The sequence below is a fragment of the Megalopta genalis genome, chromosome 1 (genome assembly GCF_051020955.1).
Source record: "Megalopta genalis isolate 19385.01 chromosome 1, iyMegGena1_principal, whole genome shotgun sequence".
Taxonomy (NCBI): domain Eukaryota; kingdom Metazoa; phylum Arthropoda; class Insecta; order Hymenoptera; family Halictidae; genus Megalopta; species Megalopta genalis.
In genome coordinates, this window is record NC_135013.1 from 6,946,264 (window position 1) to 6,972,568 (window position 26,305).

Sequence of the window (26,305 nt, forward strand, 5' to 3'; positions counted from 1 at the left end):
TCAAGTGTCCTACACGCTTCTCGAAGAGGCCGCAACGGCCAGCTGGTTAAACACAGTATTCTAGACTAATATCATGTTTCAAATATTGCCGCGTTTTCGCTTCACCGCGTATAGTCCCTCCCCGCCCCTTTACAGTCAGGTATCTACAGAAAAGTAACGGAGATGTAATCTCCATGAAAGCGAAGCAACATCGGCTCGTAACGACGTTCCAAAGTCGCCGAACCGAAAGACAAGAACATCAGAAACCCCGGAAGAGTCTGCGCTTCCATAAAATTCCTTTTACGAGCCGGTTAAACAACGGCTAGTTACGCGTCCGATTCGCGAGCAAACTGGTCACACAGTATACACACCGCCTAAGCGCGTAGCGCGTCCCCACCAGAGAGAGATCTATGTTTGCAGCTTCCACCACGGCGGTAGCTGCCGACTGCCGTTCCACGTATACTCCCCTCTAGCTCTTCGCTGAGGACTGAAACCAGGTCTACATTTTAGTACGCATCAGAATCTCGACTATGAGAAGTTTTCACACGAGCGTTCGTGTCCCCGGTAATGGTCAGCATGACGCAGACTTCACAGCAGACCAAGTTTCGATGTGAGTTCTTGGCTTGTGCGATGAAACAAACGCTTCGGTGTGCCTCCTCCGCGGGGACACGTGTGCCGCCGCCGCCGCCGCCGATTTTTCTGTCGCGCCCTTCGACCGTGTCTCGCGTTTCCCCGAAACCGGCCGCTCCGACGGGCTTCGAATAGTGTCTCTGTGAACCGCGGCTTCGCGCGAACGTAGTATGGCGCCCCGAACGTGGCCCGTCCCGGGCCCGTTTTAATCGTCCCGCGTGCGTGCATACGTCAGCCACGGTTAACCATTTTGCTACGTAGAAACACCACCCGTGATACGCAAGTGCGAGTCGCCAGGCCGTGTCCCCTTCTTGCGTCACAGCGGCCGTAATGTTATGCTTGTCTCTTGTGCCGCCGGCTTGAACTTTGTTATCTTCCTTCTCGCTCCTCCTGTCCCGTGATCCAGGAATCGAGTTCCGACCATCGAACTGCGGATACGTAGGCTAGCACTCCGAGCAGGACTTCGCCTCTGAACTTTGTCAAAGTCGAACGATGCGAAAGTTGCAACGGTGTGAAAACCGTTTGACATCATTTTCATTCGTAAATCAAGTCCTTTGTTTTTTTTTCGATTCAAGTGTTATCCAAATTTTCATTCCAAATTACAAGTTTAGATCGTCCAACATATATAACCTATAAAATTGTTTCTATAGACTATTCTCACGCATTTATATGTGCCAAAACCGTTTGACATCATTTTCATTCGTAAATCAAGTCCTTTGTTTTTTTTTCGATTCAAGTGTTATCCAAATTTTCATTCCAAATTCCAATTTTAGACTGTCCAACAAATTAACCTATAAAATTGTTTCTATGGTCTATTCTCACGCATTTATATGTGCCAAAGGCGAACTAAATCGTTCAACACGATCCTCAGGTTTTTAAAAATTCGACTTTCAAGTCGAATCTCTAAACAATTGGGTATACATTGAGTTAAAAATAATGGTATCGATATTTTTACGAGTCGATCGTAACGATCGTTACGATCTTGCTAACCTATAATCTATTCTCACGCATTTATATGTGCCAAAGGCAAACTAAATCGTTGAACGTGATCCTCGGGTTTTTAAAAATTCGACTTTCAAGTTGAAACTCTAAACAATTGGGTATACAGGGTGTCCCAGGTTTTAATGTTCAAACGTTGTCAGTGTATTCTATGGCACGAAGTAAGAAAAAAATATTATGTAAACATAGGTCATATAGAGCTTTATTATGAAGTTATAACAAAAATTCAGAATAGGAATAGTAATCAACTTGCTGTTACTGCGAGCATTGGCTTGAATAGATCAGGACATGCCGTGTGTTTATGTAAGCTGTGTTTATTAACACATTTCGAAATGCCCACCGTTGTTGACAATGATGATTGACATCGATCGAAGATTTTTTTCTTTATTTCTTTTTGGTTGATTACTATCCTATTCTGAATTTTCGTTATAACTTCTTAACCCCTTAATGCACAGCTTTTTTGAAAAAGGTCGGCCAAAAAAAATCAATTTTTTGTAATGTAAAAAAACACAATTTAGAACGTTGTCTTGGCAAGAAAATTACAAAAATACAAAAATAATCAAAATTTTTATTGCAATTTTGGATTTTGATAACATTACGGAAAATAGTCGAATATTGTAATATTACACGCACTCACACACACACACACACACATCGACTTTTCTTATCTTTCTTTTCGAATTCCCATTTCAGAATAAACATTATTATCAGTAAAAATATTTATTTATACTTTTAAAACAAATAATAACAATACTAGTATTTATAATATTTATTATTATATTTATATATATTTATATATTTATATATATTATATTTTAGTAAAATATATATTGAAAAATGAGCGATTCAGAATCTGAATATGGATACGCTGTCGGAAAGTGGCTCGCAAGGAAGAAAAAGGATATATTTTATACTTGAATAAGTAAGTAAGTGTTATAGCTTACAATCCCATGTAAATGATAAATATCAATAAAACGATTGTTTTTTTTTGCTTTCACATTGTTATTTTCAATTCTCGATCGCATTCGAGTGTGAAAAATTATAGCAACATAAAGTACAACGCCGCTCGAATTATCTCGAGTGTACACAGTTCGGCCAGATTAGCGCGCTCGAGTTAACTCGAGCGTGCACGTTAAGGGGTTAACAAAGCTCTATATGACCTATGTTTACATAACATTTTTTTCTTGTTTTGTGCCATAGAATATACTGTCAAAGTTTGAACATTAAAACCTGGGACACCCTGTATACTGCGCTAAAAATAATGGTATCGATTTTTTCACGAGTCTCGATATTTTCGGTAAAAAAGAACATCGTTAAATCTTTGTCGCTGGAAATAATACTCGACCGGTCACAAATACTCGCATTTTTCAGTCTTCTTTTTCGAAGTTCTTTTTTTTCAGTGCCACCGTGTGGCTCCCGGTTGAATTCCAGCCGAGTCAGCACTATCGGATGACTATGATTTACGTTTAAACACATATTTAGGCATCGAATTAACCGCGTGCTGTTATTAGGCGACCGCAGTTTACAACGCCGTAGAATTTCGCCGGGTATCATTGAGTGGCGTGTCTATCGTGAAAAAATAGCATTTATTATGATTGCCGGCAACCGTCGCACAGTAAACTCCTTCGGCATTCACCCCGGATCTTATTACTGTAATTTTCTCCGCGAGATTTTCGGTTCCGGTTAATGTTGTCCCTCGAACTTTCAATTAATGTTTAATGACAGCGTGCATCCGCGCACACGGCGAACGTGCAAGTTGTGCGGCGGGATTGTTGTTCGTTTCGAGCTTGCCATTAAATGCACAGCACGTCCGCCGTCGGAACGAAAGTCCATGTAGAGACATCTGCCTGTTACGTTCTGCGACTTTCTCTCTCGCGGATAGCATTGTAGAAATCTAGGAATTCCTTGCTGCTGGAATGCCGTGGCATCGAGGATCGAAACACGATCTTATATCGGATAAAGATCGATCTTCTTTTTATGTAAGAACTCGTTTCTATTGGGTTGCGGGATAAGTTCGTAATGTTTGTTATATTTTCTTTTATTTTACAGCGATTGTTTGCTGTTCGACAAAGTAATAGTATAATAATATAATATAATAATATAGTATAATAATATAATAATAGTATAATATTCATTCGATAGAGCTCTTTCTGCTCTACAAAACTGTGCTAATCGTCTTTTTGAGTAATTCAATTTTTTATTACTTTTGAGGCTTAGAAATGGAATATCCATAAGTTATATATTATTATTATTATTATTATTATTATTATTATATATTATATATATTATATTTATTATTATATTATATATATTATACTATAAAAAGCAACATTTTCGACACCTCTTCTTCGCTTTTCATCGAGGCGAAAAAGCTACTGAAGCAGCTCGGGACATTTGCAACGTATACGGAGAAAGTGTCATAGGCGCGAAAACGAAAACTTCACGAAACATCATATTTCTATATTTCTATATTAGAAATAATAGAAAATAGAAATGTACAAATTTTACAAAATGTTACAAATTTTGTTTTAATCACCGGTACAAATGTTGAAGTTGTTGCACCGCTATTCTGAAAATGAAATTGACATTTTAACAATAATTTCTCTTGAATAAATCATGAACGGGGCTTGAATTGATCTGTAATTACACTGTGAACTCTTAAAAATATAAACGATACAGTAAACTTTGTACACCTTTGCAATTATTTCTCTTCAAGTTGACTTCAAGTCAACTTTTACATTTTGACACTTTAATTCCATCATAAAAGTTCAGTTTTAACAGTTGCTTTGTATCTGATGGATACGAATATTCGTAGGCGAGTCTACAGCACGGAAATGGTTTGCGAAGTTCAAAAATGACGATTTTGACGTCGACGACACGCCCCGCGGCGGAAGACCTTCCGAATTCGAATTTAACCCAGGCTCCCAATTTTTCGGCAAATCCCATTGAACGAAGATGATTGAGAATCGTTTTATGATCGCAGTTCATTCTTTCGGCCAATTCACGACTTGTTCAGTGACCGTCCTCCTTCGAAAGTGCTTTGAGACGCTCTTCGTCGAATTCGGAAGGTCTTCTGCCGCGGGGCGTGTCGTCGACGTCAAAATCGTCATTTTTGAACTTCGCAAACCATTTTCGTGCTGTAGACTCGCCTGTGACACCTTCTCCGTATACGTTGCAAATGTTTCGGGCTGTTTCGGCAGCTTTTTGACCTCGATGAAAAGCGAAGAAGAGAAGATGTCGAAAATGTTGCTTTTTTTTTTTATCGTTATATATAATAATATATAACTTAATATAATAATATATAATATAATATAATAATAATATAATATATTATTATAATATAATTATATATATATAATAATAATAATAATAATAATATATAACTTATGGATATTCCATTTCTAAGCTTCAAAAGTAATAAAAAATTAAATTACTCGAAAAGACGATTAGCACAGTTTTGTAGAGCATTATACACTTTGTCGAACAGCGAAAAATCGTTGTAAAACAAAAGAAAATATAACAAACGCTACGAGCTTATTCCCCGACCCGATAATTTTCGGGAACTGTGCTCGTAGAAACGAAAAGAAGGAAGAATAAAGTAAGAAAATAAAGAGAAGGAAATAATGGCCGAGATCTATCCTCTGCTTCGGATGCTCGATCATCTTTCGTCGTGAAAACTATCCGGTACTCCGGGTTCGAGTTCCAGGCGTTGAATTTCAACGCGTTGTTTTCCAAGGTTTATTAAGCGATTAAAGCGCACGAGAGAGAGAGAGAGATCGTCACGCTTGAATTTCTCATCCGAAACTGATTTAAAAGTGCTCCATGATCGACGGGCTTCGCGCAGTTCACCGCGACGAACGCGTTACATAATCAGCGCATAAAGCAACTTCGTCGAACGAAAAATCTGCAGCTTCGGAATAGTTTCGTTAGGTGGTAAACAACGTCGAGACGCGAGCATCCAGCGACAGTTACATCCTCTGCACAGGGACTTGCTTTCACCCTTAACCTACTCGGCGAACGAGTAAACATGTTTTGGGAATGAAGCGCCACAGTTTGCGGGACAAAATAACGCCGCGCGTTTCTTTCATTTTTGCATACGTTGTAAACCGTATGGAGTGTATCTTAACGTGGAAATAATCGCGATGTAAGTCACGCACATTAAACAAGCTGGAATATAATAAGTTGATAAGAAGGAACGTAAATAGTTAGCTCGGTTTGCACAGACGAACCGCATATAGTCATGCATGATAAGTGTAAATATAGAAGAGATTAACGGTGTATCAGAGAACTCTATTAATAATTTCGTACGGTATGATTAAGTTCGAAACGATGCGGAGCGTGCAAAGAAGCGTTTCGTAGAGTCTCTGGTAGTTGTACCACCGAGTTATGTCATTATTGGTTTTACTGATTGAGTTACTATTCGACATATCTTCATCAAACTAACTCGATTTTGACGTGAATTAAATATTGAAATAAATTCAGTTTTAAAGGAAATTTTATTTTAAAGGAAATTTCATTTTAAAGCAAACGCGATTCTGTAACATATTCGATACCGAAGCGAAGTTGATTTTTGAAAGAAATTCAATTTTGAAACGAATGCAAATATCTGATACCAAACAATGGTAGGCTCGATAATTAATAATAAAAAGTCCTTTCAACATTTGTCCATGCACTTGAGACATGTTCTCTACGTGTACACATACGTCACAAGTATTTATTAACGCATTAACACAGTTATTAACACGATGTTTTTAACTGTATTGACGTTTCTTAAATCCATGCAGCATATATTTTGTAAACAGAAAATTTCTTTTCTTTTCTAAACATAATTAAAAGCAACTTGAAAGTAATTTTTCATAAAGATGAAAATCTTTCAATTTCCAAATGGCGTATCGATTCCAAAAAAAACTCCAGTCGAACCAAATAAATTTCCAAAAATCCTGGTAAAGTTCACTTTATTGAGACACGTCGCAACAAAAATGATTTTCCAAGTTCGTTATTAATATCCACCCGTAAGTGACAATTTAGTTTGCAAATATACGTATCAAAATTGAGTTCAATAAAAATACAGAAAATATGTACCTTTTCTAAACATAATTAAAAGCAACTTGAAAGTAATTTTTCATAAAGATAAAAATCTTTTAATTTCCAAATGGCGTATCGATTCCAAAAAAACTCCAGTCGAACCAAATAAATTTCCAAAAATCCTGGTAAAGTTCAATTCATTGAGACGCGTCGCAACAAAAATGATTTTCCAAGTTCGTTATTAATATTCACCCGTAAGTGGCAATTTAGTTTGCAATTATACGTATCAAAATTGAGTTCAATAACAATACAGAAAATATATACCTTTTCTAAACATAATTAAAAGCAACTTGAAAGTAATTTTTCATAAAGATGAAAATCTTTCAATTTCCAAATGGCGTATCGATTCAAAAAAAAACTCCAGTCGAACCAAATAAATTTCCAAAAATCCTGGTAAAGTTCAATTCATTGAGACGCGTCGCAACAAAAATGATTTTCCAAGTTCGTTATTAATATTCACCCGTAAGTGGCAATTTAGTTTGCAATTATACGTATCAAAATTGAGTTCAATAAAAATACAGAAAATATGTACCTTTTCTAAACATAATTAAAAGCAACTTGAAAGTAATTTTTCATAAAGATGAAAATCTTTCAATTTCCAAATGGCGTATCGATTCAAAAAAAAACTCCAGTCGAACCAAATAAATTTCCAAAAATCCTGGTCAAGTTCAATTCATTGAGACGCGTCGCAACAAAAATGATTTTCCAAGTTCGTTATTAATATTCACCCGTAAGTGGCAATTTAGTTTGCAATTAGACGTATCAAAATTGAGTTCAGTAAAAAATACCAGCGCATAGAAAAAGCACAGAAGAGTTCGTTTCTTTCAAGGACGAATAAAATATGTCGCTTAATCAGCTGGAAATTCCGACGATGAAAATTGGACTCGCACCGATTGGCTTTTCGCAGTCTGCGACATAACGATTATGCACGCAACGTGCTATCATTTTGTTCCGCGCTGTATTCGTGTCGATGCACACGAGCAGTTCAAAGAAACGTGCAATGGAATGCACGTAACGTCCCTTCGGTCCACGTGTTCCCGCGGTATTAAATTGCACGCGTTCGAATTGCTATTCCTCCCGCTATCTTCTCGCTGACAACGACGAACGTTCTTCGTCGCACAGTGGTGCGCCGTTTCGCCAAAAAGCGGCTATTGTTTTCAGCCGAGGCTTCGAAGCCGCTTACGTAAAAAAAGTGTTGCAACAATTTTTTTCACGGTAATTCAACCTTCGTTCTCCACAAACTAAAACTTTTTCGACCTTTTTCTACCTTCTCGACTTTTTCGATTGTTTTTTCATTTTTGGATATTTTGGACTTTTCTATTTTTTCTTTTTTATATTTTTTTTTTACCTTTTTTGACTCGCATCGACTTGCACCGTTTCTGCTTTATTTAATAAATAACAAAAGGTAATTCGATTCCTCGAGTAAAAGTAATATAATTTATACAATTATACAAATTGTATAAATTATACATTATATTTACAATATTTATACAATTATACAAATCGTATAAATTATACATTATGAATTATAAATTATACAATTATACAAATTGTATAAATTATACATTAGAAATTATACAATTATACAATTATACAATTATACAAATTGTATAAATTATACATTAGAAATTATACAATTATACAATTATACAAATTGTATAAATTATACATTATAAATTATACAATTATACAATTATACAAATTGTATAAATTATACATTATAAATTATACAATGATACAAATCGTATAAATTATACATTATAAATAACAAACTATACAATATATAATTTATATAATTTACACAGTGTAAAAAAATCCCGCGTAAAGAATTGGGCGTACAAAGAAAACGCAACAATCGAAAACGCACGAAATGAATTTTTTGCCGGCCGGGCACACCGTGCTCTCCCGCACGAGACGGCGACATTCCGTCGGTGACGTGTAATAACCGTCTAATAGAGGAATCGTAACCGCGGGGACACGTGATAATAATCCCGAGTCACGCAGTCACTCCCCCCCACCCCCGTCACTCCGCCGCTTCTCTTCCTCCTTCTTTCTCTCTTTCTTTCGTCTTTTCGCCGATGTTCACAGGGACCGAGAATCTCACCTGCCGGTTCATTCAGCTCAGAAAGGAAAATGGAGAGATCTTCACCGGCCGCAAATATTCCGCCCAGGCAGGCTGGAAGTAAGTACACGCATACACGCGAGAGCATCGGGAACATGTGTGCGCGCGCGCTCGCGCGCTACCCACATTTTTACCGGGCCGGTTAACTCGAGGTTGAAAGCGACCTCGCCATCAGGAATCTCAAACATGCTCCAAGGGAAAACACTGTTTCTTCAACAGAGATTGATTCCTTCCTGATTTATGCTCGCATTATCGTCTTTTTATCGCGGCGTATCGCTGAGAGAACTTGCGCGGAACTAACCGCGCAGCTCCATTACCAGTAGCTACGTGACCACGCGTCCACGTTTTTTTTTTATGCGTGCGAATTAAAAATGTTCGGACTTTAATAATTCGGAAAATATACCGTTTTCAGCAGTGACGATGGAAAATGTGTTCTAGGAATACCGTTCGTTTCAGCCGAGAGCATAAATACGTGTAGTTTTATGTTTCGTGTTCACGTTGAAGAAATTGTTTAGTTTTTCAATTATTTATCGAGATTGCGGAGATACGTTTTCGGCGAATTTGTACGATAAATTCGTTTCTTTGGACATATACCTATGCAAGATTATATTGGCATTATATAATAGATATGATATTAATATTATAAATATGATATTATTTATATTAATATTGATATATTAAATATAATGTTAATGTGATATTAATGTTTATATATCAAATATAATATTAATATGATATTAATATGATATTAATATTGATATATTAAATATAATATTAATGTTTATATACTAAATATAATATTAATATGATATTAATATTGATATATCAAATATAATATTAGTATGATATTAATGTCGATATATCTAATATAATATTAATGATATTAATATTGATATATCAAATATAATATTAATATGATATTAATATTGATATATCAAATATAATATTAATATGATATTAATATTGATATATCAAATATAATATTAATATGATACTAATATTGATATACCAAATATAATATTAATATAATATTAATGTTTATGTACCAAATATAATATTAATATAATACTAATGTTTATATACTAAATATAATATTAATATGATATTAATATTGATATATCAAATATAATATTAATATGATATTAATAATGATATATCAAATATAATATTAATATGATATTAATATTGATATATCAAATATAATATTAATATAATATTAATATGATATTAATATTGATATATCAAATATAATATTAATATGAATTAATATTGATATATCAAATATAATATTAATATGACATTAACGTTTATGTACCAAATATATAATATAATTTACAGTCTGCTTCGTCTTGGTATGTAACTTTTACAGAATTACGTAGAGGAAAGTATCCTGAAAATACACCGTTCGTCCGAAACCATGATTCCTTGGGTGTCAAAAGATATTCCTTGTCGAATGTAAAGAATTTTTACACTTTTTGTATTTTATTGAACATTACATTTTTCACATATAGAATACGATAATCTTAATTCAAGCTACCGTATCCTAACGAGAAATACTGCCTTCTAATGTTAAAAACGATAGCAAAGGAAAAAATTAATTAGGTTCGTCGGGACATCGCGAGGAAAAAAAGCATACTTTTTGCCGTAAAATGTAACGTTCAAAACGTTCAACTTTAAATTGTCGTATCTGTTATACAATTTATGATCATTTTTTATTAATATCTCGCACTTACGAGGGTAACGGGCATTTAACAGGCAATAAAAATTCACTGCGCATCGATATGAGAAAATTAGGTTTTTGTCAAAAAAGTCGCTAAAATCTTCGATCCGGCCGGCAGCAACCACGCCGCCGCCACCGGGTTCCGCAGAAAAACCGCTAGGAAAATGTTTCCCCATGGTATTTCTGTCCGTACAGATCCCCCGATTAAACGTTTTTCATGCGCTTGAAACGCAATCACGGGCTCGCATCGTGTCCCGTCACGTTTTACTTCCTTATTGGGATTTAACAGCCGCAAGAAAGCCGAACGATCGCCTCGGGCCGCGCGGCGCGCGGCCGCAACTCTCGCGACGGCCCCGTGAAACCGAAAAGGAGACTATTGCCAATGGTTCCGCGACGACTAAAATAGCGTGCAACATCGGGATATCGAGGCGCGAGAAACGTGCGGATCACTATTATTAACGGGCCGCGAAGGAAATCGGAAGAAAAATGATGCCGTTTGGCACGCTCGAACCCGGCTAATCGTTTCGCTTCGGATCGTCGCGAGCTTCTTTGAATCGCGTGAACTTTGTTTCTCGTCGATCCGCTATTTTACGATACAATTTCGCTTCATTCGTTTACTAAATAATTCGATTTCAATTCAAATTATAATTTTTCAGTTTTTTGTTTCACTATTATCGCAATTATAACACGATTCTTTCCTGAGAAAGTTATTGAATATATTTATTTGTATATTTATGTTTTTTGTAATATTTATATATTTATAGATTTTGTAATATTTATATATTTATAGATTTTGTAATATTTATATATTTATAGATTTTGTAATATTTATATATTTATAGATTTTGTAATATTTATATATTTATAGATTTTGTAATATTTATATTTTTATAGCTTTTGTAATATTTATTTATTACTTAAATATTTAAATTAAAATTATATAATATTTAATACTTAATATATACTTATTTAGTACTTAAATTAATATTTATGTATTATATATATATTTATTTATTTATTGCTTAAATTAATACGGTCTTTCTAATTTTATATATATATAATATAATATATATAATATAATATTATAATATAACATAATATAATATAATATTATAATATATAAATATAATATAATAATAAGCAATATAAATTAATCAGTTGTAGTATTCGATAATTTTACCGTTAAATGCACTATTCTCATTTCCAATACGCATAGTTATTGCTATTTATTTAACACGAGTATATAATAAATAATTTAACAGCTATTTATAATAGATAATTTAACAGCTGTTTATGACAGACAATTTAACAGACGTTCGTAATAAATAATTTACCAGATGCTTACAACAGACAATTCTATAGATGTTATAAAAAAACATCATTCGGCTCGGTTGATTTATTTTCGATTGTACCAATTTCTCCGCAAGATAATATAAATCGGTATCGAATTTTCAAAAGCAATTCTACCAACAACATCACGTTCACAGTTCGTTTATGTTTCACCGCCACGGATACGAGAATTCATAAATAGCTACTTCTTCGTAGCGACTCGTTTGCGGCAATAAATTACGAGCATTTACTTGTCCCGAAATATGTGAAAACATATCGCACTTATCTCGGCAACGACTAATAATACCTGCGTCTTTTTGCAGTCAATGTTGCACACACGCGAACCGAAATTATTAAACGTGTCCGACGCCTACGTGCACGTGAAAATATGAGAATAGATATTAAAAGTAAACCACCCACGTGGAACACCGTAATTTTACCGGTTAATAATACTATATTTTTTTTTTGTAAAGAATAACGGCGAAACGTCGGGTCAAATTTGATATGAAATGAAATTTAATATCATTTGTAGACTGATAAAAATAAAATTGCGTGTAACTTTTGCCTTGCTTCATTGATTTATTTAGACATATAAATGAAACATAAAAATGGAATTCTTTTATTTTATTAATTTTTTAGAAACTTAATATCATTCGTAGATTGATAAAAATAAAATTACGCGTAACTTTTGCCTTGCTTCATTGATTTATTTAGACATATAAATGAAACATAAATGGAATTCTTTTATTTTATTAATTTTGTGGTACAAAAATTTTTTGTAGTACATAATTTTATAGTACATATTTTTTTTTGTAGTACATAAATGGAATTCTTTTATTTTATTAATTTTGTAGTACAATCGAAACACGCATAAGCTTCTTTTTGTTTAATTAATTTATTAATGCGTGTCTTTCATTTAATTAATTTATATGTGTATAAATGAAATACGAATGATTGTCTTTCATTTAATTAATTTATAGACGTATAAATGGAATACGAACGACTGCCTTTTATTTAAATAATTTTTAGACGTATAAATGGAACAGGAACAAGTTCTTTTAATTTATTAATTTATGAACATGTATAAATGAAACCTAAATAAGCGATAAAAACGTGTGTAATTGGTAATTACTTCAATTGAATTTAATTATGAATTAATGGTTCACCTTCCTTCGATACGAAAAATATCAGAGTCTGCTAAGGTTAGCAGTGAAACGTTCATTTTCGACCGTGCAAATTTCAAGGTTATAGTTATTCAAGCCAAGGTCAGCGCGCGTCGAGAAATACTCGATGTGCTACGCTCAGCTTTCACAAACTCGGGGAAATCCCTAATTCCGTCGCGACAAATTCGATCCACGTTACATGTGCATGTTCAAAATTAATCGCGAGAAAATCCTCGATAGAACCGCATCGGCATCGTTATTATATATATAACATAACCTCATTCGTTTTCGGTCGAAATTCCTTATCGCGCGAGAAGCTCGCGTGTAGATAAAAGCAAAACAATGAGCCGATTTAATTCTTGACATAACCTTGACATAACTTTACACCGTTCTCGCTTCTTCTGCATCGACTGCTGCGACAGTTCTTCGTTATGAATCGCGAGAACGGAAACGGAAAGCCCTCGATAGAACCGCATCGGCATCGTTATTATACAGGGTGTACCACAATTATTTTAACAGCCAAAAATGAGGGGTAGCGGAGGTCATTTGAAGTAACTTTTTCCTTTGCGAAAATGCTATCTGCGGCTTTGTTTACGAGTTATTAACTGAACACACTGACCAATGAGAGGTGAGGGCGCGAAGTTCGAGAGCCCGCAGCACGAGGCTTTGACAGATGGTCGGGACGGACTCGAGCCCCGTTCGAAGTATTCAACAAATCACGAAGCGAGAACTTTCCGGATTTTTTTTTTACTACATAACAGTGATATTTTTAAGAAAACCGCTGTTCACCTTCACTTTAAAACGTCTGAAGAATATTTACTAATTTTTCGGACCCGAAATAGTAAGTAATTTAGGCGTGACGGCCGTTTTAATTTTCTAGTGTGCATGACACCTTGTGTGTAACCTTGACATATCAAGGTTATGTCAAGGACATATCAAGGTTACGTCAAGGTTATTGATAATATTCTTCACTGTACACCTTGCTTAAAAATTTCATATGTTGACCTTGACATAACCTTGATATGTCCTTGAGATAACTTTGATATGTCCTTGACATAACCTTCATATGTCCTTGACATAACCTTCATATGTCCTTGACATAACCTTGATAGGTCCTTGACATAACCTTGATATGTCCTTGACATAACCTTGATATGTCCTTGATATGTCAAGGTTATTGATAATATTCTTCATATTTCTCTAACAAACATATCCCTTTAACACGATTATTATTTATTAAATTAGCTTCGCAAATCATTCGTTCAACTGTGTTCGGACGCGGAATTATTTAAATTAAAATATCATTTACGTACTTTGTTTATCTTCACTGTACACCTTGCTTAAAAATTTCATATGTTGACCTTGACATAACCTTGATATGTCCTTGAGATAACCTTGATATGTCCTTAACATAACCTTGACGTAATCTTGATATGTCCTTGACATAACCTTGATATGTCAAGTTTATGTCACTATCACGTAGTAAAAAAAAATCCGGAAAGTTCTCGCTTCGTGATTTGTTCAATACTTCGAACGCGGCTCGAGTCCGTCCCGACCATCTGTCAAAGCCTCGTGCTGCGGGCTCTCGAACTTCGCGCCGTCACCTCTCATTGGTCAGTGTTTTCCGTTAATAACTCGTAAGCAAAGCCGCAGATTGCATTTTCGCAAAGGAAAAAGTTACTTCAAATGACCTCCGCTACCCCTCATTTTCGGCTGTTAAAATAACTGTGAAACACCCTGTATATTATAACATAACCTTATTCGTTTTCGGTCGAGATTCCTTATCGCGCGAGAAGCTCGCGTGTAGATAAAAGCAAAACAATGAGCCGATTTAATTCTTGACATAACCTTGACATAACCTTACACCGTTCTCGCTTCTTCTGCATCGACTGCTGCGACAGTTCTTCGTTATGAATCGCGAGAACGGAAACGGAAAATCCTCGATAGAACAGCATCGGCATCGTTATTATATATATATATATATATATAACATAACCTTATTCGTTTTCGGTCGAGATTCCTTATCGCGCGAGAAGCTCGCGTGTAGATAAAAGCAAAACAATGAGCAGATTTAATTCTTGACATAACCTTACACCGTTCTCGCTTCTTTTGCATCGACTGCTGCGAGAATTCTTCGTTATGAATCGCGAGAACGGAAACGGAAAACCCTCGATAGAACAGCATCGGCATCGTTATTATATATATAACATAACCTTATTCGTTTTCGGTCGAGATTCCTTATCGCGCGAGAAGCTCGCGTGTAGATAAAAGCATAACAATGAGCCGATTTAATTCTGCCCGGTTGTCGAACAGTGTGCCAAGTGTTTCGTTTCTCGGAACACAGCGACCACTTTTACAGCGATCGTTCAACAATGCGAATTCGACTACGCTAACCGCGCGTCGAACTGCGAAAACGATTCTGCGTGCTTTCCGGTGCTCCCGCGCTTTTTCGTTTCGCCGAACGTCTCACAGAGGTCGGACGGCATAGATCTGCGTCGAACCATGTCAACAATCGTTTCAGCGACCTTGTTTACTGTTTCCGTCGCCTTCTGTTTGGACATTCGATAGCTCAGATTTACGGTGAGCAACGAAATTATCCGAACGCCTTTTAACCAATTAACTGTGTTTGACCGAATATACTCGTCATGGAGGATATATTTAAGGGTTTGCGTTTTAACACGTTTAAAAATATGGATGCTAACTTTCGAGAAGATTTACTTGTATTTGTTATCTCTGGATACTGATAGTTTTCTTAGTATAAATAATTTCGTATAAACATTAAGAAATCACCACTTTTCATTACGGTAAAATGACTTAAGTCACTTTCAAAATAAATAGTTTAGAAAAATGACTGACATATATTAATTTCGTCCGACGTATTTTACCGAAGTGATGTTTTGAAAGGACAGTGATTTACTAAAATTGTTGAATAAATTACATATATAATAATAATTTATACCATGAACATATTTAATACAAAGGTTTGATTGAAGTATTTTTTATTTTAATATTCATAAAATACAAAAATAATTAGTACAGTTTGAAACATAAGTATAAGTAATTTATATGAAAATACATCAGTTCAATTTAATTTTCGTCATCGATAGGAGTGATTAAGTCCTCGGAAATCGTGTTTTGTTTCAAATTTTTTAAATAACTGTAGTATATTGGGGGTATATAATTAAGCAAGTCCATCACGTGTCTTTGTATTTTGCTGAAGAAACAGGACGAGATCCAGCGTATAACGGATCCATTTCTATTTGTGAATAACGCCTAGGTCTTCCTCTTTTTGGTGACAAATCCAAAGTTAGAAATTCATCTTTTTTCTTTTTTCTTCATCACTATTCTTTCGCACTTATAAAAATAAGTCCAGTGATCACAACCTTTTTAAAAATACTGAAAATAATTCAAAACAATACTTCACACACACTTATCACACGTTTCTATTTCTTTTACACTAAGCCCCGCAATTAATTTCCTGAGTACAGCGACTTACGCCACTTTCAAAATAAACATGTTTGTTATACGGTTAATTAGCAAAACTTCTTTCGAACAAATCTCAATAGTTCTCAACTTATTGATCGCAAATTTTTTAAAAATGAAAAGATACCGTTCGATTGTAATTAGTGTTACCATTAACTCGATTTTTTTGAAAAAGTGACTTATGTCACTTTCAAAATAAACGGCTCATATATTGTTCCTTGCTTTGCTAAATACCACTCTCTCCACAGCAGTAATTTGAATTTTTAACTTTTATAAGTATTCGATTATCCCTGGGTTTTTCATTTATTATGTATATGGTATATGTTAACGTCAAGCGAGTAAGTAAATGTTAGTAATAAAATTGTTAATTTTATCAAATAAGACCGTCTTTTTGATCCAATATTTTAACAGCGACACTTATATCGTGTTTGACGAGCATAATCGTCGTCGCTTGATTCTCGCGACACATAAATGAAGGCGCCATAGTTAACTAGTTAAAAAGGAAAAATATTAATTTGTTCAAACACTGAAATAAATGATCTGATTTTTTTCTTTTACACGACAGTAGAACCGATCTGCTAGACTTTTAACCCTTTGCACTCTGAGGCACCACTAAAATTGTTACATCGCGTTCCAAGATATTTTTTATATTATCAACGTTTAGTTGTAAAGAATTGTTAAAAGTCTAACTGTTGCATGAGTCACAGGATTCAATTTCATATGCACAAAATGCACTTTTTCACATAAAATAGAAATAGCATAAGCCGGAAAAATTAATTTGGATTTACAGTTAAAATGGCTTCGAGTGCAAAGGGTTAATTTTGCTATTACTTGTATGAGTCACAGGATTCAATTTCATATGCACAAAATGCACTTTTTCACATAAAATAGAAATAGCATAAGCCGGAAAAATTAATTTGGATTTACGGTTAAAATGGCTTCGAGTGCAAAGGGTTAATATTGCTATTACTTGTATGAGTCACAAGACTCAATTTCATATGCACAAAATGCACTTTGCCAAATAAAATAAAAATAGCATAAGCCGGAACAATTAACTTAGTTTTACGGTTAAAATGGCTTCGAGTGCAAAGGGTTAATATTGCTATTACTTGAATGAGTCACAAGACTCAATTTCATATGCACAAAATACACTTTTTCACATAAAATAGAAATAGCATAAGTCGGAAAAATTAATTCAGATTTACAGTTAAAATGGCTTCGCGTGCAAAGGGTTAATATTGCTATTACTCGGACCGTGGAAAAAAATACAAATTCTCGTTTTTTATCTTTTTTTTATCCGCGCTTGTAACAAATGTTTAAAAAAATGCGTTTCGTAGATCCCGGTAGCTCACATGAATATTTACGAACGAGAGATGATAATCAATTCGCATACATTCCCTTCTCCATTTTGCTCGACGTTCTCCCTTTCTTTCTTTCTTTCTTTCTTTTTTTCTTCCTTTCTTTTTTTTCATAGGTACATCCTGCGGGAGATGCGACACGAGTTTCCCACCATAATGGCTAACGTGCACTACACGGTGTTGAAGAAGAAATGGTCGAACCTGTTGCAGCAGTACAAAGTGAGAGACGAGCCAGATGCCTTTTATTACCTCGCGATTGCTCGATTATCTGACCGCGCGTTAGTTTGCTTTACCGTTTCCAGTTTGTGTTCCCTTCTGCGTCAAGTATAATAAACGCGCGCTCCCCTGTCCCTAGAGTAGATAAGCCTCCCGGAGGGTGGAGATATACTCCCGTGGAGAGTAGAGAAGTTAGTCTTCCACTTTCTTGTGGGAAATTAGGTTTCTTTGAACTGGTTCTCAGAGTTGGTGCGATGGTACATCGGCCGTGGTTTTATAACTCTCTAAACAAGCGCCTGTGTCCACATCATTTTTAAGTTATTTTTGGCAGTCGCTTTTTGGCAGTCATTTTTTACAATCATTTTTAGAAGTCGTTTTTCGAAGTTATATTTAGCAGTCATTTTTAGAAGTAGTTTTTGAAAGTTATATTTAGCAGTCATTTTTAGAAGTTATTTTTAGTAGTCGTTTTTAGCAGTCATGTATATTTAGCAGTCATTTTTACTAGTCATTTTTTGCAATAATTTTTAGCAGTCATTTTTAGAAGTCGTTTGTAGAAGTTATTTTTAGCAGTCGTTTTTAGCAGTCACATATATTTAGCAGTTATTTTTAGTAGTCATTTTCTGCAATAATTTTTAACAGTCATATTTAGCAGTCTTTTTTCCAATAATTTTTAGCAGTCATTTTTAGTAGTCATTTTTAGAAGTCGTTTGTAGAAGCTATTTTTAGCAGTCGTTTTTAGCAGTCATATATATTTAGCAGTTATTTTTTGCAATAATTTTTAGCAGTCATATTTAGCAGTCATTTTTTCCAATAATTTTTAGCAGTCATTTTTAGAAGTTTAGAAGCTATTTTTAGCAGTCGTTTTTAGCAATCAATTTTAGCAGCCGTTTTCAGCAGTCATTTTTAGTAGTCACTTTTTGCAATAATTTTTAGAAGTCGTTTTTAGAACTTATTTTTAGCAGTAGTTTTTAGCAGTCATTTTTAGCAGTCGTTTTTAGCAGTCATATTTAGCAGTCGTTTTTAGTAGTAATTTTTTCCAATAATTTTTAGCAGTCATTTTTAACAATCATTTTTCCGCAAGTGTCTCAATAACGTTAAAAAGACGTTAGATCGAATTCCTAAAAATCTTACACTATACTTCAGATTACATTTTCTACTTTGCAAATAAAAAATAAGTGTTTCCATATCGGACAACAAAAGATCGTTTCGAGAACACCGAATAATATACCGTTATTTCTCATACTTCTTTGCGATAAAAATAACCGCCTTCGGCTTTCGTTTAACATTCGAATCGGTTGAGTCAGCGCAATTAACATTTTAACTTTCGAGTCGAAGAAATCACGAAGACAGGAGGGTTCTATCGTGAACGAAGAAAAATCCCGTGGAATCTGATCGACCGCGTACCACCAATTTCCCGCAATGTCCGATAAGAACTGCGAAACGCGTCGAGTGGTTCGATCGCACGGTGGTTGCAGTGTTAATAAATTGTACCCGCGCACGAGTTCCTGGTCGTCGTGTAACGTATCGGTGTGTCCGTGATATCCACGTGGATCCGCGGCCGAAAGAAAATCAGAAACGCGAGGCACGCGAGGAACGCGTCGGCTCTGCAACGGATGCCGTGCCCGTGTACAGGGAGAGAAAGCGAGAGAGAAAGAGAGAGAGCAAGCGAGAGAGAGAGAGAGCAAGCGAACGAGAGAGAAAGAGAGAGAAAGAGAGAGAGAGGGAGAGAGGGAGAGAGAGAGAGAGCAAGCGAACGAGAGAGAAAGAGAGAGAGAGGGAGAGAGGGAGAGAGAGAGAGAGAGCAAGCGAACGAGAGAGAAAGAGAGAGAGAGGGAGAGAGGGAGAGAGAGAGAGAGCAAGCGAACGAGAGAGAAAGAGAGAGAGAGGGAGAGAGGGAGAGAGAGATTAGTAGTCTGAAACAGACCTGGGTAAAATAGTATTTTAAGTGCCAAATAGATATTTGATTTTAGATTGTACATGTATATATATTTTTCAAAATAAAATATTTTATTTTATCTTTGACATTGACGAAATAAAATATTTTAATTGCTGAAATTCAAATAGTATTATTAATAATAGTATTATTAATAGTATTAATACTATTTCAAATAGTATCTATCTCAAATAATTGCTGAAATTTGTCCTTTTATGATCTATTTGAAATACACACACTATTTTATTTAAATTGTGAAATATCTATTATTTCAAATAGTATCTATCTCAAATATATATAATTGCTGAAATTTGTCTTATTATGACCTATTTAAAATACACTATTATATTTAAATTGTGAAATATCTATTATTTCAAATAGTATCTATCTCAAATATATATAATTGCTAAAATTTGTCCTTTTATGACCTATTTGTGAAATACACTATTTTATTTAAATTGTGAAATATCTATTATTTCAAATAGTATCTATCTCAAATATATATTTGATGAAATTTGTCCTATTATGACCTATTTGAAATACTATTTTATTTAAATTGTGAAATATCTATTATTTCAAATAGTATCTATCTCAAATAATTGCTGAAATTTGTCCTGTTATGACCTATTTGAAATACTATTTTATTTAAATTGTGAAATATCTATTATTTTAAATAGTATCTATCTCAAATACATATATATATATATATATATTTGCTGAAATTTGTCCTATTATGACCTATTTGAAAAATACTACTTTATTTAAATTGTGAAATATCTATTATTTCAAATAGTATCTATCTCAAATAATTGCTGAAATTTGTCCTGTTATGATCTATTTGTGAAATGCTATTATATTTAAATTGTGAAATATCTATTATTTCAAATAGTATCTATCTCAAATATATATAATTGCTAAAATTTGTCCTTTTATGACCTATTTGTGAAATACACTATTTTATTTAAATTGTGAAATATCTATTATTTCAAATAGTATCTATCTCAAATATATATTTGATGAAATTTGTCCTATTATGACCTATTTAAAATACTAAGTTATTTAAATTGCAAAAAAAATATCTATTATCTTAAATAGTACCTATCTCAAATATATGTTTTTATAAATATTACCCAGCTCTGGTTTGAAAGAGAACGATAGAGAGAAGAAAAGAGAGAAAAAGACTGAGAGTTGAAAAAAGTGTTTGTGGAAACGAGAAAAGAAAAGGAGAGTGAGAGAGTGAAACAGAGAGATCGAGAGTAAGAATGCGAAAGAGAGAGAGAGAGAGAGAGAGAGAGAGAGAGAGAGAGTGTAAGAGAGTGAAAAAGTAAAGAAGAGTGTATATAAGAGAGCGAAAGAGAAAAAGAGAATAAAAGAGAGCGAGAGAAAAAAAGAGAATGAAAGAGCGAGAAAAAGAAAAAGGGAATGAAAGAGCGAGAAAGAGAAAAAAAGAGTGCGAGAAAGCGAAAGAGAGAGAAATAGAGTGAGAGAGCGAGATGGAATGAAAGAGTGAGGGAGGGTGGGAGAGAAAGAGCAAGAAAGGAAAAGACGGAGAAAGAGACGGAGAAAGAGACGCGATCGGGCAGGACTCGCTTGGCTCGTCCTGTTACTATGCATCTGCCACAGCGATCTGTTGAAGGAACTGAGGAACCCGGTACACGGAGACAGGAACAAGGCGGACGACGTCTCATGGCCGTTTTACAGCGCGATCGACGAGCTCCTAGGGGGAGGACACGACCGTGGAACGCCGAACCACGACGAGTACATCGATCCTCACGAATTCCTCTGCGTCTCCGTGACACCGGAAGAGCCGACTTCCTCCTCCATGGACGCGCCGCAAACAATTTCCGATCCGGAAATCGAACGCCTCGGAACCGGCTTCCACCCTGAGCAGAGGATCCGGACACTCGGCGGCGACGGTTCCGTTCAAATCGAGAGAATACCTTCGTACGACAACGTCAGGTTCGGATAGTACATAAAGGGTTTCAAACGTTTTATACGGTAGAGAACTCCATTTATAGAAACTTGTCGGGAGGCAAGGTGGTTCGAGTATGCTCGTCAATCACGCATAATGTTGCGATCGCTTTATGACGAGTATACTCGTCAAGAATGCATGATGTTGCGATTACTTTATGACGGGTATATTCGTCAAGAATGCATAATATTGCGATTACTTTATGATGGGTATACTTATCAATAAGGCATAATGTTGCGATTACTTCATGACGAGTATACTCGTCGAGAATGTAAAATGTTGCCATTTCTTCATGACGATTATACTCGTCAATAACGCTAAATGTTGCGATTACTTCATGACGAGTATACTCGTCAATAACGTATAATGTTGCGATTACTCCATGACGAATATATCCGTCAAGAATGCAAAATATTACCATTTCTTCATGACGAGCATACTCGTCGGTAACGCAAAATGTTGCCATTTGTTTATGACGAATATACTCGTCAATAACGCAAAATATTGCGATTACTTCATGACGAGTATACTCGTCAATAACGTATAATGTTGCGATTACTCCATGACGAATATATCCGTCAAGAATGCAAAATATTACCATTTCTTCATGACGAGTATACTCGTCGAGAATGTAAAATGTTGCCATTTCTTCATGACGAGTATACTCGTCGGTAAAGCAAAATGTTGCCATTTGTTTATGACGAATATACTCGTCAATAACGCAAAATATTGCGATTATTTCATGACGAGTATATTCGTCGGCAACGCAAAATATTGTCATTTTTTTACGACGAGTATACTCGTCAATAACGTAAAATATTGCGATTACTTCATGGCGAGTATACTCATCGGTAACGCAAAATATTGCCATTTCTTTATGACGAATATACTCGTGAACAACGCAAAACGTTGCTATTTCTTCATGACGAGTATACTCGTCAATAACGTAAAATATTGCGATTACTTCATGACGAGTATACTCGTCGGTAATGCAAAACGTTGTCATTTCTTAATGACGAGTATACTCGTCGGTAACGCAAAACGTTGTCGTTTCTTCACAACGAATATACTCATCAGTAACGCAAAATGTTGCTATTTCGTTATGACGAGTATACTCGTCAAAAATAGTTGGAAGATATATGTATAACTTTTATATTCTTCATTAAATCGTACATTTCATAAAAGTCTCGTATTCAAACAAAATTACGAAGAAAATCAAACGTATACACTCCAGTCACAGTTACTTTCCGAAGTCGGTAAAGTAGGGGCCATTATCGAGCCTGTGGCACGCCGGTGCAATGTATGTGATGTAACAGGAAGACGTTCTGTTTTTAGGCAGCCGGATAAAAATGAGGGCCGAAGGAAACGCGTGTCGAGCAGCGGATCGATCCCGCGGCTACCACGTGCCACGGAGCTCACGATCAAGAAAGTTACGTCGGAGGCGGACCGTTCCAAGGACTTGTCGAGAGTACGAGGAAACGAGCCGGCCGATTCCGCCAGAGACAAAGGCCGACTGACCGAGGCGCGTAACGAGGATGAGGAAAGGCCGAGAAAGTCGAGGCGAACGCAGGCCCCGTATCGGGAGGATCGCGAGTCACGGACCGATCGCCGTATCGAGCAGATCTTCGAGTACATTAAACAACGGGACGAGGAGAATAGATCCATCATGGTCCGTGTGATGCACGCCGTCGAGACGATCGCCAGCAAGTTATGACACCGTTCGATGCCCGAGCGAAACGTCGCGCCTCGGCCGCACCGCTCTTTTCGGAGGCTGCGGAATAATTATGGCGTCTGCCGCCGCGTCGATCATTGTTCACGGATTATTCTTCGTCTCTTGCCGATTTCAATTTCTCTCGCGCAACCTTCTTCCGCGAAGAAGAACGCCCGCGGATTTGATCAAAGTTCAGTCCAGAAATCCAGTTCAGGTTTATCAAAGTCGTCCAAATTCTGATTTACAGTAATGTCTCTCTAATTGACGCCCAAATTGTCCACAGAAATGGACAATTTGGGAAGAGGAGATGCGATTATTCGAGCCTCGCGGTTTGTTTTTATAGTTATAAATTGTCTACAATTATAAAAACGAGCCGCAAGGGTCGGATAATGGTATCGTCTCTTCCCAAATTGTTCATTTTTGTGGACAATCTGAGCGTCAGTAAGGGAGACATTACTGTACAGGGTGTCCCAAAAATGTCTCGCAATCCGGAAATGGCGGGTTCCTCGGATCATTTGAAGCAACTTTTTCCTTTACAAAAATTTTCTCCGAGGCACCGTTAACGAGTTATTAGCGAAAAACAGTGACCCATAAGAATCGAGTACGGCTGACGCGAGGCGGCCCAGTCAACCAGCGCGCGAAGCCCAGTTCCGCTCATTGGCTCGGTCGCCTCGCGCCAGCTGTGCTCGCCTCTCATTGGTCACTGTTTTTCGTTAATAACTCGTTAACGGTGCCTCGGAGAAAGTTTTTGTAAAGGAAAAAGTTGCTTCGAATGAACCGAGGAACCCGCCACTTTCGGTTTGCGAGACATTTTTGGGACACCCTGTATAACGATTCGTATTACCAGCGTTTCTTCGTTTTTCAAACCCTTCGAATTTGTCTCCGCGATTCTTTTCTGATGAATAGGTAAATCGACAGCTGAATTAACGCTAGAACTACCGAGCACAAAACGTCGTTAATTAATATTGTTTTAGAACAACAGCTTCCAGTGAAGAAGTTTATCTCAAAACATTTCTCGTTGGAAGATATTTATAATTTTAGTAAATGTGAAAGAAAAGATTGGAAAGAAAAATTATTTTCACTGGTTTGGTAGTTCCAGTGTCAATGCATAAACTAAAATTCTTTGAAATTTTGCGGCGTTTTTTCTTTCACGTCCACGGATTTAACGCTAAACCTATTGTTCTGGTTAAAATGACAGGACTCACATTTTTTGTTTTAACATTGTTTTAAAATTATAAAGACTGCTTTATAGGAACATGCATTAAGCGTGCATTATAATAGAAATTGCGGAAGATCTAAATAAGCTGAGTTTTGTAACTCTAATAATTTTGTTAAAACAAGACATATTAATCAATTCTTAATGCTCGGTAGATTTAGCATCTATTTCTGTTCTATTATTTCGCTTTCGGTGCATGATCTTTAAAAAATTGATTTTTCTTGTAAAGCAGTTGCTTAGACAGAACTTTGTTGTTATTTGTACGATCGGGAAAGAGTTTGAGAGAACTGTACAGTTTTTTTAAAAATTAGAACGATTAAGTTACATCGATCGCTGGACTGCGGGTCTTTATGCGAAAGAAACATGCGCTACGTCAATTGCAAGAAAAAGATGACCGATAATGATGCAGCAATATTGTTCAATTATAGTCTTCTAACTGCTAACGACTAGACCCCGCCGATGTTTGTACAAAAATAAAAATTGTCTAAGTTAATTGTAAGAAACGTGAGTCTGATAAAATTGTATCTATAAATAAGTTGTATACGATGTAAACATATCATCAAATTCTTTTAACGTCTCCATAGTTTAACGTTCGACCTAAGACATTCTTGTCAAAAATGCATAAAATCCGCAGTCTACCGACTAAATTCCTTCGATTTCGAGGGAACTTTTCGACGGTGATCGTTCATTCGACAGTCGGCGTGTCGACCGAGTGGTGTGCGAGGACATTAATTCAAAGGCGCTTTGTCTCACCCGTTCAAGAGTATTAAACATTGTCGATATGATTATCCAACGTTCGTGTATAAGCCTAGCTAGCGCACAAAAATTGATATCCAAGCATTTTGGATCTTACGCGATGTGCAATTCAATGTCAAGATTTTCTGTAATATATTTTAATAAATGTCTGTCGTTTCGAACGAAACTTTTGTCCGACGATTTCGACGTTTTACAAGTCAATAATACGTTTAAATTATATATATATATATACAGGGTGTCCCAAAAATGTCCCGCAATCCGAAAGTGGCGAGTTCCTCGGGTCATTTGAAGCAACTTTTTCCTTTACAAAAATTTTCTCCGAGGCACCATTGACGAGTTATTAACGAAAAACAGTGACCAATGAGAGGCGAGCTCAGCTGGCGCGAGGCGACCGAGCCAATGAGCGGAACTGGGCTTCGCGCGCTGGTTGGCTGGGCCGCCTCGCGTCAACCGTACTCGATTCTTATTGGTCACTGTTTTTCGTTAATAACTCGTTAACGGTGCCTCGGAGAACATTTTTGTAAAGGAAGAAGTTGCTTCAAATGATCTGAGGAACCCGCCATTTCCGGATTGCGAGACATTTTTGGGGCACGCTGTATGTACGTTTTACAAGAAGAATAATACCACGCTTTA

At 35.8% G+C, this 26,305-nt stretch overlaps 2 protein-coding genes across 10 annotated transcripts in view; one reads left to right on the forward strand and one right to left on the reverse strand.

The window, feature by feature from the left end:
* Nucleotides 1-26,305, reverse strand: part of LOC117228686 (rho guanine nucleotide exchange factor 10) — a 143,835-nt gene that overhangs the window by 80,494 nt on the left and 37,036 nt on the right. The window lies entirely within an intron of this gene.
* LOC117228687 (uncharacterized) lies at nt 279-25,838 on the forward strand. 6 transcript variants are annotated; one of them, XM_033484600.2, is made up of 5 exons: nt 282-589; nt 8,782-8,875; nt 17,985-18,087; nt 21,654-21,976; nt 23,325-25,838. In XM_033484600.2, the coding sequence occupies exons 1-5, from the start codon at nt 547-549 to the stop codon at nt 23,701-23,703; spliced, it is 942 nt and encodes a 313-aa protein (XP_033340491.1). In that variant the 5' UTR covers nt 282-546; the 3' UTR covers nt 23,704-25,838. The 6 variants fall into 6 exon arrangements, with proteins under 6 accessions (XP_076375839.1, XP_033340491.1, XP_076375874.1 ...); XM_076519759.1 differs by lacking the exon at nt 282-589 and adding an exon at nt 597-936; XM_033484602.2 differs by lacking the exon at nt 282-589 and adding an exon at nt 5,002-5,752.